We start from the raw sequence: 15,907 nt of genomic DNA on the forward strand, positions 1-15,907 counted from the left end.
GGATGGGGTGGTCTCCAGAGACATCTCTTCCATCCCACACCATACTGTGAACATCTGATGAGGAATGGTGGTGGGGCTGGGGGACAACAGGCTGGAGATCCAGTGCTTGGCTTTGCTGCATGAAACCCCTGAGCACAGGGATGGGTGAGGTGTAAGCAGCCTACACTGTCCAGATGTGCTGCTGCTCCTGCAGGGTGGGGAAGCTGTCAGCCAGTTCCTACCAACTTCACTGCTGGTTTTGAGGGCATCAGGGGAAGAGTGGAGGTTGTGTGCTCCAGAAATTGGAGGTGAGGTTTGTGAGGCTGGCTGTGCTGGGAAGGATCCCCAGTACCCAGTGAACTGGGCTGGGGTGAACATTGTGTGTTGATGGAAACCAGAGTTAATGATGCCCCCTCCACAGGACTCTGGAGCTTGGAGTGTAAAGTGTCAGGTCAGCATCTGTGGTAGCTCTCAGCACTAGGTTATTGCTTGAGCCTGATGATCTTGAAGGTTCTCATTTCTGGGGTAGTCCCCAGCTGCTGGAGCAGCTCCAGAAGCAGCTCCCTGAAGGCTGGGAGAGGTGGGAGGACTGGATACACCACTCCAGCAGAGCAGAGGTGGAGAACCTCCCTTGACCTGCTGGCTGCACTCTTCATGCACTCAGACCATCATGAGCCTTCTTGGCCAAAAGTGCATCTTGCTGGCTCATGTATGGTGACCTTGTTGTCCACCAGTACTCCCAGGTCCTTCTTTGTGGAGCTGCATCCCCTCACCTGTACTGGTGCAGGTGCTTCTCCCTCCCCAGGACTAGGACCCTTCCACACACCCTTGTTGAACTGCAGGAGGTTTCTCACCCAGGTCTCCAGCCTGCCTGGCCATGCCTGGATGAATGGCAGCAGAGCCTGGCAGGGGCTCAGCTGCTCCTCCTGGTTTGGTACCATCAGAAAACTGAGTAGGAGGCTCTGTCCTTTCCTCCAGGTTGGTGATGAAGATGTTAAAGATGACTGGATCCAGTCCTGATCCTTTGGGACCACCACTAGCCCCACAGATCACAACCCCCTGAGCTCTGTCCTTATGCCACTTCCCACCCCACTGCACTTTTCCATTCTTCTGACCTTCCTAAGCTTCCCCAAGAGGATGTTCTGGGAGACAGTGGCCAAAGCCTGGCTGAAGTTGAGGTGGACAGCCTCCCCTACTCTCCCCTCCTCTATCCAACCACTCTCACCCCCCCTGACTGCAGTGCACCCAAATAACCAAGCATGAAGCCCGGGTTAGAGGAGCCCTGTCAGCCCCTTTGCCCAGCTGACAGAGAAAAGGGAAGGAGGAAGCTCAGACTCTACCAGGAACCCTTTTATTTAAATATATAAAACACAGAGCTTTGGCAAGCCCTTGCCTGCTGCTCTTAGTTAAATAAGGTGAGAGCTCGGGGTGGGTGCAAACCGGGAGCGTGCACTGCGGTGGCTCTGTACAAGGGGGAGGCCAAGGGGGTGCAACTTTGTCACTCTACAGATAAAAAGGCTGGGAAGCAACAGTCTGCAGGTGGCTAGAGGAGGAGGAACTCTTCTGAAGTCAACATCTTTGCAGGAGAAGCTGTTTGTGGGGCACCAAAGCCAGATTTCAAGCTGGGTTTCACTAGTTCAAGCTCTGAACTAGGGACACCCAAGAAAAGCTTCACTCAGATGGTTTCTCCCAGCTGTGTCCAACATTCCCATCTTCCATGGAGGAGAAGGGGAGCTGAGCAAAGTCTACACAGGGAAGAGGCTGAAGCTCCTCTGGACTACCCTATATGATCTACGTAAGCAAGAGATGCCTGGAGCGAGGCCGAAGCTCCTCTGGACTCCTCTCCATGACAGCTAAGGCCAGAGGTAGCTCTGGGTTAGTCCCTTGTGGTGGTGGTGGCAGCAGCAGCAGCGAGGACTGCTCACAGCCATGGAGCACAGGAGCTCAGAGGAACAGGGCCTGGGTCACAAGTGCTAGGCTAGAGCTGGGGTGGGGTGAAGCCTCTTGTCCCTTCAGTTCCCCAAGGTCTTTCACTACGAAGCGGCAGCAGGGATGTGGATGCACCAAAAGCAGCGTGATGAACCAGCTCAGAAGACTTCTATGATACATCAGCTCGACTGTCTCTGCTCTTCCCACAAAGCCAGAGCAGCTCAGAGCCTCCTACTGTCACCTCCTCAGCACTGCTGTGCTTTCACACTCAACTCCAGGTGCCTTCAGAAGGAGCTGCTGGAGGCTGTGGTCGTGAGGCGTCTCCCAATGTAAACCCTGAGGATGAGGAACACAAGGTCAGGGAGGGCTCAACTCCAGACAAGCTATGGCACATCAGGGCTCAGGGAATGGTTTGGGTTGGAAATGACCTTAAAAACCCTCTAGTGCCAACCCCCTGCCATGGGCACCTTCCACTAGACTCAGGCTGCTCAAGGTCCCCATCCAACCTGGCTTTGAACGCTGCCAGTCTTGGAGCCTCCACAGCTCTGGGCAACCTGTTCCAGCATCTCACCACCCTCATGGGGCAGAACTTCTTCCTCCTCCTGTCTCATCTCAGTCCAGCTTTTTCCACTCTGAAGCCATCACCCCTCGTCCTGCCACTCCATGCCTTTGTCCAAAGTGTCTCTCTAGCTCTCCTGTAGTCCCCTTCAGGTACTGGAAGCCTGCTCTAAGGTGTCCCTGAAGCAATCTCTAAGGGGGTATCAAGATGACACCGCCTCAGGGCTCCAAGCCAGGTTTCTATTGCCTCTTTCCATTGCTTATCTCATTTACCCAGTTGTTAAACACCTCTGAAATCCAGGACCCTTTCCTTTAACCAGCACCTTCACCTACTTCTTGCTCTTTCTCTGGACATGATGTCCCCCTTGGCACATGTGCACTGCTCCCTACACTGCATCTTCTTTCCACACATCTCCTTCAGCTAAGGAAGCCATTCTTTTAAGGTATGGCTTTAACTGATACCCTGCACTGCTATGGAACTGGTGAAGTGTCTGGTCAGGAGCAGCTGAAGGACCTGGGGGTGTTTAGGCTGGAGAAAAGGAGGCTGATGGGAGATCTTCTGGCGCTCTACAACCCCCTGAAAGGAGGTTGGAGCCAGGTGGGGGGGTGGTCTCTTCTCCCATGGAAGAAGAAACAGCACAAGAGGAAATGGCCTCAAGTTGCACCAGGGAAGATTTAGGTTGGATATGAAAAGAAACTTCTTCCCTGAAGGGGTTGTCAAAGACTGTCCCAGGCTGCCCCAGGAGGTGGTTGACTCCCCATCCCTGCAGGTGTTTAAAGGAGGCAGAGGTGGTGCTGAGGACCATGATTTAGTGGCGACCTGGCAGTGCTGGACTAATGGTTGGACTCCATCATCTTAAAGATCTCTTCCAACCCAAACAAGTCTGTGACTGTTTGCTTTGGCATTCAGCACCACCAGAGAAGTTCAAAGCCCTTCCTGTCTGTCTCCTTTCCCTGAAGAAAAGGCTGCTGCTCCAAGATGGACTGAGGATCAGAATTAAGCTCCAGGCAACACAGGCAGAACTCTGCCTGTTCGGGGTGTCGGAAGGGGACTTACCCTAGGCCAATGGCAAGGATGTGAGAAAGCAGCAGGGATGGAAGAAAGACCTTGAGGAACTCAGCTGAGAATATGCCACCCTTCTTCATCACACTGGTGTTCCTCATGCTGAGGGTGGCTGTGCGCCGGGGGTGCTTGAAGAGGAACTCCCTGGGGGTGGGAAGGAGACACGCTCAGTGTTACCTGAGATCCACTGGGGCTTGTGGAAGCCAAACCTCCAGCCAAGTCCACCCTGGGGCAGGGAGAGCACTCACTTGGGTGGGATGTTCTCTGGCCTGCTGGACCAGTCCCATATCCAGTCTGCATTTCTCCTCAGGAGCCTCTCCACTTCTTTCCTCCTTTCCAGAAAGTCTTCTTCAGACTGAAACAGAGCTGTTATCAACAGTTTGCAGAGCTACAGCAGTCACCACTGCAAGGCAAAGCTCTTCTGCACCTCTGGCTCTCTCTGATGCTCACTTCTCCCATCCCTTCCCACCATCACCCCTACTAAAGCATTTAGGTCTCAGATGAAGCCAGGGGGAAGAGGGAGATCCACCTCCCAGGCTGGATGTGAGTGGAAAACACCATAATGAGGACAGACTGAGGGAGTTGGGGCTGTTCAGTCTGCAGAAGAGAAGACTCCAAGGTGACCTCATTGTGGCCTTCCAGTATCTGAAGGGGGCTACAGGAGGGCTGGGGAGGGACTGCTCAGGATCTCAGGTAGTGACAGGACTAGGGGGAATGGAATGAAGCTGGAGGTGGGGAGATTCAGGCTGGAGGTGAGGAGGAAGTTCTTCCCCATGAGAGTGGTGAAGCCCTGGAATGGGTTGTCCAGGGAGGTGGTTGGGGTGCCATCCCTGGAGGTGTTTAAGCCCAGGCTGGATGAGGCTCTGGGCAGCCTGATCTAGTGTGGGGTGTCCCTGCCCATGGCAGGGGGGTTGGAACTAGATGATCCTTGTGGTCCCTTCCAACCCTGACTGATACTATGATATTGCACATCCTCTCTTTGTCCCAGTAAAGACTACCCTGGAAATGAAATCCCAGAACCTGGGATTCAAAGCCAGGTTGGATAAGGCCTTGATCAGCCTGGTCTACTGGAAGGTGCCCCTGCCCACAGCAAGAGGGTTGGAACTAGATGGTCTTGAAGGTCCCTTCCAACCCAAACCATTCTATGAATCCTACAAACCTTGCATTCAATCCCAAATAGAGGGCCTGAAAGTATCTCCAGCTCACCCATCAGATGGACACTAGGCCTAAGACACTTTCTGCCTGCCTTCTAAACTGGATCAGGAGCTGGAGAGCTTTGACTAAGCCAAGGGAAGCACATTTTAGTCTGTTAAAGCCTTCTGGGGCAGCTGTGGGAACATCAATGAAGTGAGCCCAGATCTGTCTGCAGCCAGGTGTGCAGAAAGCCCACCCCAAAACCCCACCCAGACCGACAGTGGGGTAGTCTTCAAGTGAATCACAGCACAACTGCTGAGTCAGAACAGAGCTCCTTGCTCAATATGTGTGCATGAAATGGAGCCAAGCTCTTGAGATAAAAATAGCAGCTGACTGCAGAAGTCAAACAGGTCCAGAGGCACACAGACCCACGTGGGAGGGGAGATAAAGCTGTCCAGGCAACTCTCTGACGGGCTTCTAACTTTGGAGTGTTTCTTCTCCAAGCCTAAAGTAGCTTGCAGTGTCTGAAGGGGCTGCTGGAAGCACAGCACAATTTCTTACCAGCAATCTATTGAGCTGATCTAAATCACAGAGAACCCCCAAAACCCAGAGTGCTGAGGCTAGAAGGGACCCTTGGAGATCATCCAGTCCAACCCCCCCCTGCTAAAGCAGGGGAACCCACAGCAGCTTGCCCAGGATCCCAAGAGTGAGGGGTGCTCCAGAGAAGGAGACTCCACAACCTCTCTGGGCAGCCTGTTCCAGGGCTCCAGCACCCTCACACCAAACAAGTTTCTCCTTATCTTCAGGTGGAACCTCCTGGCTTCCAGTTTGTGCTCCCTGTCCTGCTTGGGCACCACTGACAGGAGTCTGGCCCCAGCCTCTTGGCCCCCACAGGTCCTTTAGCTCTGAGTGCTGATCAGATCCCCTCTGGGGCTGCTCTTCTCCAGGCTCAACAGCCCCAGGGCTCTCAGCCTTTGCTCCTCACAGTGATACTCCATGACCCTTAGCATTTCTCCAGCCTCCCCTGGACTCTCTCCAGCAGTTCCCTGTGTCTCTTGAACTGGGGAGCCCAGAGCCAGACCCAGTACTCTAGATGAGGCCTCAGTAGGGCAGAGTAGAGGGAGAGGAGAACCTCCCTTGACCTGCTGGCCATACCTTTCTTCATGCACCCCAGAAGCCCACATGCCTTCCTGGCCAGAAGGGCACACTGCTGCCTCATGGGGAACTTGTTGATTCTGCACAGACCTTTCTGAGTTATCTCAGACCCCTCTCTCTCCCCTCTTTCCCAGTGCTGTCTTCCAAACACCAGGAGTGAGAAATTCTTTCTCCCAAAGCCAGAGGAGACTCACCTGGAAGCTGTTCTTCTCCCCACTGCTGTGGCTCTCTAGCTCCAGAGCTCTGTGGCTGTCCTGAGGTGTCTGGGAACGAGGAGGGCTGGATTCAAAGAGAAGCCCAAGTAAGAAAGAATCAGCTGAGTGGTTTATGAGATGCTTTGGGCTCTGCACTGGAAGCTGGTCCAGGAGGCTCACCTGTGCTGTCCTCACAAGAGCTGCAGTCCCCTGCCCACAACTGAAGAGATGAATCTCTCAGTGGTGACAGAACCCAGCCACCACACCAAATCCACCTCTGGTTTTGCAGCAACCTGCCAAGGATGCTGTTGCTCAGAGCTGCTCTCAGCTGTATGAGGCCTGTGCTACCTGGCTAACAAGGAGCAGCCAGCAATGAGCAGAAGTGGGGCTTCATTTGACTTCAACCAGAAAAGGAAGTTCTGCTTCCTATTTTGTGTCCTGTAGCTCACTGTGTCTTTCAAAACAAACTTTGGGCTGCAGCCTTCAGAGCCCAGCAACCCCAAAGCAGTGAATTAAGAACACTGACAGTTGTTTGGTGGTGCTCACCTAGAAACTCCTGCTGTGCTTTGCACTCCAGATGCAGAAGTCTTCAGCAGCTCCCCAAGAACTTGTTGCAAACACAAGCTGCTCTTGATCACCCTTCCCTTACTTCCTTGTTGGTGACACACTTAAGGACACCACTGACACCCCCTGCCCAAGGACTAACCCTTCCCAGTGACAGCTCAAACCCCAGGACAGCACCTTCATGAGATGGGGGAGCTCTTCCAGAGTCCTCTCTCCTCGAACTTCAGGATAAGCTTCTAGCCAAGCATTGCTCCAGCATTTAATGTCAGTGTGTTACATGTGACACTTGGCTCTCTGCAGGTGTGTGCCCTGTCCTGGTCTCACCTGGAACAGACCTGATCTGTGGCTTTGCTTCTCAGCTCTCTCCTGCAAGCAGCTGCACATGCACAGACCTGCAGAAGCTTTCCTGCAGATGTCCCTGCCCCTTGTGCTCAACACTGGTTGTGTGCACTGGTGCCCTTCACTCTGCCACCCCACAGCATCTCCTTACCTGTCACAATGTGAACTCTCTCTTGAGCTGCTCCTCCCAGACTCGTGCTGAGCATCCAGCAGGATCTTCTCCATGTCACCATTGTGGATAGAAATGGAGGCTGGCACCTGCTCCTGACCCGTGGGGGTGACACTGCTGCCACTGCCATTGCTGCTGAAGTGGAGTTCCACCCAGGAACCTGCTCAGGGTCACCAAAACCAGGACCAGAGTCAGTCAAGAGCATTTGTATCAGAAGCAGGTAAAGCATGAGCCTGCTGTCACTCCCCAGTGAGACACAGAATGGCAGGGGTTGGAAGGGACCTCTGCAGATCAGGGAGTTCAAGCCCCTGCCAAGGCAGGTTCACACAGAGAAGGTCACACAAGAACACACCCAGATGGTGTCTGAATGTCTGCAGAGGAACTCTACAACCTCTCTGGACAGCCTGCTCCAGGGGTCTGCCACCCTTCAATTGAAGCAGTTCCTCCTCATGTTCAGATGGAACTTCCCATGCTCAGGTTTGTGGCTGTTACTCCTTGTCCTGTCACTGGGCAGCACTGAAACAAGCCTGGTCCCATCTTCCTGACACCCACCCTCTCAGCATTGATGAGATCTCCCCCTCAGGCTGCTCTTTTCCAGACAAAAAAGCCCCATCTCTCCCAGCCTTTCTTCATCACAGAGATGTTTCAGTCTCCTCAGCACCTCTGGAGCTCTTTGTTGCACCCTCTCCTCAAGTGCTGGCATTTGTGGAGGGAGTGCAGCAAAAGGCTACAAAGATGACACCCCACTGCCACCCCACCTCAGAAACATGGGAGGCCAGAGGGAAGGGATTGTGTTAGCCAGCTGGGAAGCCTCCCAGAGCTGAAGGAAAGCTGCTCTCCAGGCCTTGAAATTTTCTTCATTTCAGGGTCTATTTTATGTTTTTTATTCAAGACAGCTGGCAGCCAAACCACATCACCCCAAGGTCTCTCCCTGCTATGTATTTATTCGTTTACAGGCAATATTTGAGGCTGAGAAGGCCACCACCCTTGTTTTGTTCAGCCTTTTGCCAGCAAACATGTGTAGATGCCAGAGTGAAGCAACAAGGAGGGTATGTGGCAACCAGCAGATCATGTGTTGGCTGCTTGTAGGACATTTAACACCCAGGGTCACATGCTCCTTGCTGCTTTGTTGGGTTGGGAAGTGTGCTGAATAACAATTCTCTCCTGGGGCAGCAGTAGTCCAGGCACAAAACCACCTCAAGGGACCAGGCACACAAGCCTGTTGTGTCCTTTCTAAATCACCTCAAGGGACAGATAATGTTTGAGTTCCACCAGGATCTGTGGAATTTACCCCTCTTGCTATGAGAAACAAACAGCAGGAGTTGGTAGGGGGACTGTGCCCACCCCAGAATTGTTCAGAGGAACTGAAACAGTGAGTTCAGGGCCCCCCAGAGTGGGCAGAGCACAGCAGGAAGGGTGCTGAAGGAAAGGCAGGGGCACAGACAGGGGTGCTTGGGCTGTTCCTGCTCTAGAGGAAGAGAAGCTGGGAGAGAGCTGAGCAATAAAGCACTTTACACAGAAGGGATTAGTAAAAGAGCAGCCTTGAAGGTGTGTGGGAGAGGGGAAGGTGGAGCAGATAGCTCTGCTGAAGGGAGATATTCCACTTGGGAAGGGATGGCAGGGTCACAAATGAGATGAAAACACCAGAAAGCCAACCTGCTCCACCTCCATTGGTGACATGAATCTCTCCCAGCTAAAAAGCCACAAACTCTCTGGGCTGGAAACCTCCTGGGTTACCAAGGAACATTCTTCTGATGGCCTCTCACTCCACAACTTTGTTTGTGTTCTTCTTTCCCTCCATGTGACTCTTCCCCTCCCCATGACCCCACGTGTCTGGGTATGTGTTCATGGCCAAAACTCTCTCTGCTCTTCTCCTCAACATTTCTCAAAGCCCCAACAATGATCACAACCTCCAGAATTCCAGCTGAGACAGTGCCCAGCTTAAGAGTTTAGTGTCTGCCTCCAGAACATCAGCCAGCTCCTGCTCTACCTGCCCTGGCTCCTTGCCATATCCCTGGAAAGGTTGGACCAGATGATCCTTTGGGTCCCTTCCAAACTGACATTCTGTGATCCCAATCTCAGCTTCTGCTCCTCCACATCTCTGGGGGCTGCACAGTGACCTGCACACATGGTCTTACACTATTTGCTCCTGCTGCTTGAGGCTCACTCACACCCCAGCCCTCACCAGCACCACAAAAAGGAATTACACAAGGAACAAGAGGCAGAAACTGGAGCCCAGGAGGTTCCACTTCAACATGGGGAGAAACTTGGGTGTGACAGAGCTAGAGCCCTGAGGCAAGCTGCCCAGAGAGGCTGGGGAGTCTCTTTTTTCTGGAGACCCATCTGGATGCCCTTCCTGTGTGGCCTGTCCTAGGTGAGCCTGCTTTGGCAGGGCAGTTGGACTTGATGATCTCTAGAGGTCCCTTCCAGCCCCTAACACTCTATGACTCCAGGAACTGCTTTCCTAAAGCAGCCCAACTCTGGGTCCAGGACACCATAAACCAGAGAGAAGATGAAGACTCTTAACAAAGGAATCACACACTGCAGGTGCTTTACACAGTTCCCTTTCCCTTTTGGATGCTCTTGAGAGCAAGGCTGTGCCACTGCACTTGGAGTGTGCTGCTGTACTACCACTTAAAAGGAAGCTGTTGTTTCTGTGAAGCTGGAAGCATAACCAGATAAGGGCAGGTGTGACCTGGCAGGGCAAACCAAGCAGACCACAACCTGGGGAAGGATTCTGAAGGGACTGAGCCTCTATCACATTCCAACCCGGGGTTCACGCTGTGGGAAGGACAGTTTAGCATTTAAAAGTACTCAGTCAGCTCAGGAAAGCTTCATCTCTCCACGGATTTATAGCAAAACTCCAGGGCAAGGCAAGAATGTCCCTTCCAAGCACTCAGATCACTGTCTCTAGTTACACACAGGCACTTCCCTTGCCACGTAAATTTGCTCTGATTGTCCACTGACATGCGACTGACCCTGATGTCCCCTCAAAGGCACATCCCAAAGTGCCCACAGAGGACTCCTCCTGGCCAGGAAGGGTTGCCCACAGCACAGGGATCTCAGGAGGATCTCGGGTAAGCCAGCCAGACTCGCCAACCCGCTGCACAACCCCGGCACCACGGCTTGTTAAATTGAACCGGGGTTTCCACCCCACTCATCGTTTCTCTGTTATTGGGAGGTTTAACGAGCAGCTCCCTCCAGGCTGCCGCCCGATCGCGGCCCACGGGCCGGGAGAGCCCCGGCAGCCGCAGGCGGAGCGGCTGCTGATGGCCCGCGGCGGCGGAACGGAGCGAAGAGCAACGCCGAGGCCAGGCCCCAGAGCCCGTCCCCGCCGCCGGACTCCCCGCCCAGGGAGCGATCCCCTCGGGGCGGCTGGCACACACGGCGGTTAACGGCTGCGAGACGCCGCCCGGAGGCTCGGCCCTCCGCAAAACGCCCAGGAGGAGGCCGAGAGCGGGCGGCGAGAGGAAACCGCCCGCCCCAGGGCCCCGGCGGCGGCCACACAGACACCGCCAGCGCCCCCGACAGGCCCCAGGCCCGCCCGCCGCAGCGCCGCCCGAGGCCGCACAGGCCAACGGGCCCCGCGGGAAGGAGGGAGGGAAGGAGGCCGGGCAGCACCGCGGCCACAGGCGGGCCTCTTACCCTGCAAATTCTCCTCCTGCGGGCTGCTCCGCGACATGGCGCCTTCTCCGCTGCTCTGCCGCCCCACGGAGCCACAGGCAAACCCCGCTGTGCTGCGGCCGCGCGTACGCACGCACGCACCGACTGACGACCGCCCGCCCGCCCCCGGCTAGACGCGCACTGACAGCGCGCTGACAGGCCCCTGACAGGCCGCTGACCGCCCTCCAACCGCCGCTGGACACGCACGGACTGACCACCCACCCCCGCCGCTGCGGGACCTGCCGCCGCGACGTCAGACGCCGGCCCGCTCCCATTGGCCGCTGCTAGGGGGCGTGCCGTCGTGACGTCAAGCAGCGCCCATCTTCCATTGGCCGCCGCGGCGGGGCGTGCCGTCGTGACGTCTAAAGACGCTCCACTTCCATTGGCTGCCGCCGCGGGGCGTGCCATCGTGACGTCTTAAGACGCTCCACTCCCATTGGCTGCCGCCGCGGGGCGGGCGCCGCGGGCTGCCTGAGGTGTTTTCCGCTGGCTGTTGGTGTCTCAGTCTCGCGGTCCTCAGAGTCCCTCGCATCACCATCATGGTCCTTCCAGGCCCCAGATGGTCTGCCGGCGTCTCTTACACCACCATCATGGTTTCTCCAAGTCCCTGGTGATCCGTCACGGTTCCTCGGCGTGCCTCATTCTGCCTCCCCCCAAGCCCCTCAGGATGTTTCCGCATGGGCAGAGTGGTCAGGCACTGGAACAGGCTGCCCGAGGTGGTGGTGGTGGAGTCTCCATCCCTGGAGGTGTTCAAGAAACCTGTGGACGTGGCAGCTGGGGGACGTGGTTTAAGGTGTCCCTGGCCGTGGCAGGGGAGTGGATGATCTCTCGGGTCCCTTCCAACCCTAACCATTCCATGGTTCCGCGGCTCAGGAGGCTGGAGGCAGCCTTGGGCTTGGCGCCCATCCTGCAGCTCTCTGCTGCTCTCTGCTGTGCAGCAGCCCTCCCTTCACCCCGCGCTCTGGGGAGGAAGTGCAGGCAGCCCGCGACACGGAACGGAAGGGCAAGTTCAACGTTCCAGGGGTGCTCTGGTCCTCCCCGTGTGAACGCCACCCTGGCAGGGGTGCAGCAGTGTTGAAGGAACAGAAAGCTCAGCACCACACCATCAGGAAGGACAGGCACTCGCTGGAGAGGGCACAGCAAAGGGCCACAAAGGTGCTGAGGGGACTGAAACATCTCAGCCATGAGGAAAGGCTCAGAGAGTTGGGGCTGGAAAAGAGCAGCCTGAGGGGGAGGATCTCATCAGTGCTGATCGATACTCCAAGGGGGGGAGTCAGGAGGATGGGAACAGGCTTTTTTTCAGCGATGCCCAGTGAGGGGCACAAGGGGCAGTGGGCACAAACTTAACCATAAAAGGTTCCATCTGAAGAGGAGGAGACGCTTCTTTGGTGTGAGGGTGCTGGAGCCCTGGCACAGGCTGCCCAGAGAGGTCGTGGAGTTTCCATCTGTGGAGACATTCCAACCCCAGCTGGCCACTATGATCCTAGATAGGCTGCTGTGGGTGCCCCTGCTTCAGCAGGGGGGTTGGACCGGATGATCCCTAGAGATGCCCTCCAAGCCCCACGGTGCTGGGACTCTGCGACGCGATTGCAGGCTGCCCGGCTCCCCGGGCGAGACCCCAGCCGCTTTATCGGCTTGACGGCGTGGCGTGAAAGCACCGCAACAGCGCCACGGAGAGGCTGCCGTGCGCATCGCACCCCGCGCAGCTCGGGAGGCGCTGCCTCAGCGCCGCAGGGGCAGGTGGGGGAGCGGCAGCCTCCGGCCTGCCCCGTGTGAGCAGCGCGCCCGAAGCCTGCGCTCCGCTCGGTGCTGCCTGCCGGCTGCAAACCGTTCACCCCCCGGCTCCCACCGATCAGGTATCGATCTGCTCCCTTCAGTCACAGACAGGGACCTGCCCCCTTAGGGACCAGAGGAGGTGATGCTGGAGGTGGAGGTGAAGTCTAACTTGCGGTCAGCTTCAGCTTTGCAGTCAGTGTTGAGCACATGCTGTTGTGGGGGTGTGGTACTCTCCTGGGACAAGGCTCTGCTGGCCACCAGAGGCTCTCCGTGAAGGCTTCTGCCTTCCCGAATGGGAGTGAGAGGGGAGAACGGGGAGAGACTGGTGGGCTAGGAAAGAAACTCAACCAGCTGGGGTGTAGAGAAGAACAATCCCATGAAATAGAGACACAGAGACACAAACCAGTATGGAACCCAAGCCCTGGGGGCAATGATTGCACCACTGGCACCACTGATGCTGGGGGCAGGCACTGGGCAAGTCCCAGACTGGACTCAGCAGCAGATGGGAACTAGATTCAGGAGCCAGATTCTGGAATTGGATTGAGGAACACAGGGATGGGGATGGAAGGCAGAAGGGACAGAATCCTCCTGGGATGCTATCCAGTGGAGAAGAAGCTTGGCCCTGCTGATCCCTCAGCTTTCTCCTGCAGATGCCATCCATGGGCTGCAATCCCTTGATGGGCAGTTAAGGGTCCCCCATCCTGGGGGCTCCTCCCTGCAGCTGCAGCCCAAGGTGTGGCACAAGCTATGGCAGTGTTCTGGATGTGGCCAGGAGCAAGACTCAGGCAGAACCTTTGTGCAGCTCAGCCCTTGACAGAACTCTCCCCATCAGCTTCTCCCTGCTAGAAGCAGCCCCTGGCTGTGCAGCCCTGCCCTGAGCCTGGTGCAATTTCAGGCCATTTCCTCTTGGTCACCAAGCAGGTTGATGTCACAGGCTCAAGACATGCTGAAGCTCATGGCTTTCACAACAAGCCTCCTCAGCTGCATGCTGCTGCCAGGTTTGCTCACGTCCACAAAGCACAGAAACTTGATGATCTTCAAGGTCCCTTCCACCCCAAACCTGTGACTGTGATTCTGTCCTTAGAAGCAGCTGAAAGCTGAGAACTCCTTGTTCTCCTGAGGGTTTTTATCACCTGATGGCTTAGTTATTAACCACCTGGCTGCCTCTGGAGATCACCCCAGGATGTATATGTTTATGCTGTGCCTTTCCTGGAATGTTGTTCATCATTAACCACCAAGCTGAGCTCATTTCTGAGCTGCTCGTGCTTATCCAGGCTGTTGACGTGAGGAGCTGTGATAGATCCATGCTCTGCTGGTTTCAATTCTTTGTAGCTGAGATTTACACACCAAAATAGTGCTCACACTGGATTGAATTACTCCATGGACAGCCTAAGCTGCTGCTGTGGCCAACAAGACCAGGGCAGGGATTGCCCTCCTGAACTGGGCACTGCTGAGGCTGTGCCTCAAATATTGGGTTCAGCTTTGGCTCCCTCTCTCCAGGAAGGACATTGAGGTGCTGTGGTGTGTCCAGAGAAGGGCAATGAAGCTGGTGAAGGGTCTGGAGGTGAAGTCTTATGAGGAGCAGCTGAGGGAACTGGGGGTGTTCAACCTGGAGGAAAGGAGGCTTGTTGAAGTATGTTTAGAATAGAATAGAATAGAATAGACCAGGTTGGAAGAGACCTTCAAGATCATTGTGTCCAACCTATCATCCAACACCACCCAACCAACTAACCCATGGCACCAAGCACCCTGTCAAGTCTCCTCCTGAACACCTCCAGTGAGGGTGACTCCACCACCTCACCTGGCAGCCCATTCCAATGGGCAATCACTCTCTCTGTGTAAAACTTCCTCCTGACCTCCAGCCTGAACCTCCCCTGGCGCAGCCTGAGACTGTGTCCTCTTGTTCTGGTGCTGGCTGCCTGGGAGAAGAGACCAACCTCTGCCTGTCCACAACCTCCCTTCAGGTAGTTGTAGAGAGCAAGAAGGTCTCCCCTGAGCCTCCTCTTCTCCAGGCTAAGCAGCCCCAGCTCCCTCAGCCTCTCCTCACAGGGCTGTGTTCCAAGCCCCTCACCAACTTTGTTGCCCTTCTCTGGACACGCTCCAGCAAGTCAACAGCCACTGAGGGGAGACCTTCTGCATCTGAAAGGAGGTTGGATCCAGGTGGGTGGCAGTCTAGTAGCAAGTGATAGGACAAGAAGAAATGGCTTCAGGTTGCCCCAGGGGAGGTTTAGGTTGTATGTGTAGAACAGTTTCTTCCCCAGCAGGGTTGTCAAGCCCTGGAACACAGCAGTAGTGAAGCTGCCATCCCTGGAGGTGTTGTGAGATGTGGTGCTGGGGGACATGTTTCAGGGGTGACCTGGCAGTGCTGGGTGAATGGTGGGACTCGAGGTGTTAAAGGGGAGCACAAACATTTTCTCCAGCTCTTGTTTGCTTTCTGCCTTAGGTTGTTGAAGTTCATGAGTATTTTTGTGTGGGACACTGGTGGCTCCAGCTCAGTCAGATGGAAGTTGCCAGAAGAATGTTTTTGACCCCAACACTTGGCAGCTGAAAACAAAACTCAATGCTCTGAGTGATGTCAGTGGCCGATGGCCTCTTGCTTTCCAGCGCGTCCAACACTGCTCCCCCTGTTCCTTGTTGCACTGACAAACTGCCACAAAATGGTGCAATTCAGCTCTATGAATAGAAACAGCTGTGCTCATCCAGGGCTTCCAAAGCTGCTGTTTGCACAGCTCTGGGCAGAGCCACAGCCTGGCCTTGCATCGCGAGGGAGACGGCTCCTGCGTGGAACTGGGCAGCTGCATGGGATGTGTCTCATTTGGTGGTCTGCTCATGCTGGGGAGGGCTGAGCCATGGTGAGGTGGCCTCACTTCAACAAATGGTTGTCTGATCAAGGAGCAAGGGATAGTGCTGAGTTCTTGTCCAAGCTGAAGATGAATCTTCCTGGAGTTGGTAGAGCACCTCTGTCTGTGTTCAGTGACAGGAAATGTAGAGTCCTGCCCCTGGGAGGGAATAACCCTTTGCACAAGTACAGGTGAGGGGGTGACCTGATGGAAAGCAGCTCTGTGGAGAAGGACTTAAGAGTGCTTCTGGACAAGTTGCCCATGAGCCAGCAGCGTGCCCTTGTGGCTGAGAAAGCCCATGGTTTCCTGGGGTGTATGAAGAAGACTGTGGCCAGCAAGTTAAAGGAGGTTCTCCTTCCCCTCTACTCTGCCTTGGTAAGGTCACAGCTGGAGTACTGAGCCCACTTCTGGGCTCCCCAGTTCAAGAGAGATGGGGAACTACTGCAGAGAGTCCAGGGGAGCCTCCAAAGATGCTGAGGGGCCTGGAGCATCTCTGTGTGGAGGAAAGGCTGAGAGACCTTTGTCTGTTTAGCCTGGAGAAGAG

The 15,907-nt window shown here is 55.4% G+C and overlaps 1 protein-coding gene across 1 annotated transcript; it reads right to left on the bottom strand.

Moving 5' to 3' along the window:
• Nucleotides 1-1,314: 1,314 nt before the first annotated feature.
• Nucleotides 1,315-10,878, bottom strand: BNIP3 (BCL2 interacting protein 3). Its single transcript, XM_068140234.1, has 6 exons — nt 10,730-10,878; nt 7,067-7,244; nt 6,013-6,097; nt 3,778-3,884; nt 3,524-3,673; nt 1,315-2,244 (listed from the first exon to the last, which is right to left on the bottom strand). Exons 1-6 carry the CDS (start codon nt 10,764-10,766, stop codon nt 2,193-2,195), a joined length of 609 nt encoding a protein of 202 aa, XP_067996335.1. The 5' UTR covers nt 10,767-10,878; the 3' UTR covers nt 1,315-2,192.
• Nucleotides 10,879-15,907: the final 5,029 nt, after the last annotated feature.

Source organism: Melanerpes formicivorus, unplaced genomic scaffold (genome assembly GCF_026170545.1).
Source record: "Melanerpes formicivorus ecotype bairdi unplaced genomic scaffold, bMelFor1.0.p_v2 SCAF_6, whole genome shotgun sequence".
NCBI classification, from domain to species: domain Eukaryota; kingdom Metazoa; phylum Chordata; class Aves; order Piciformes; family Picidae; genus Melanerpes; species Melanerpes formicivorus.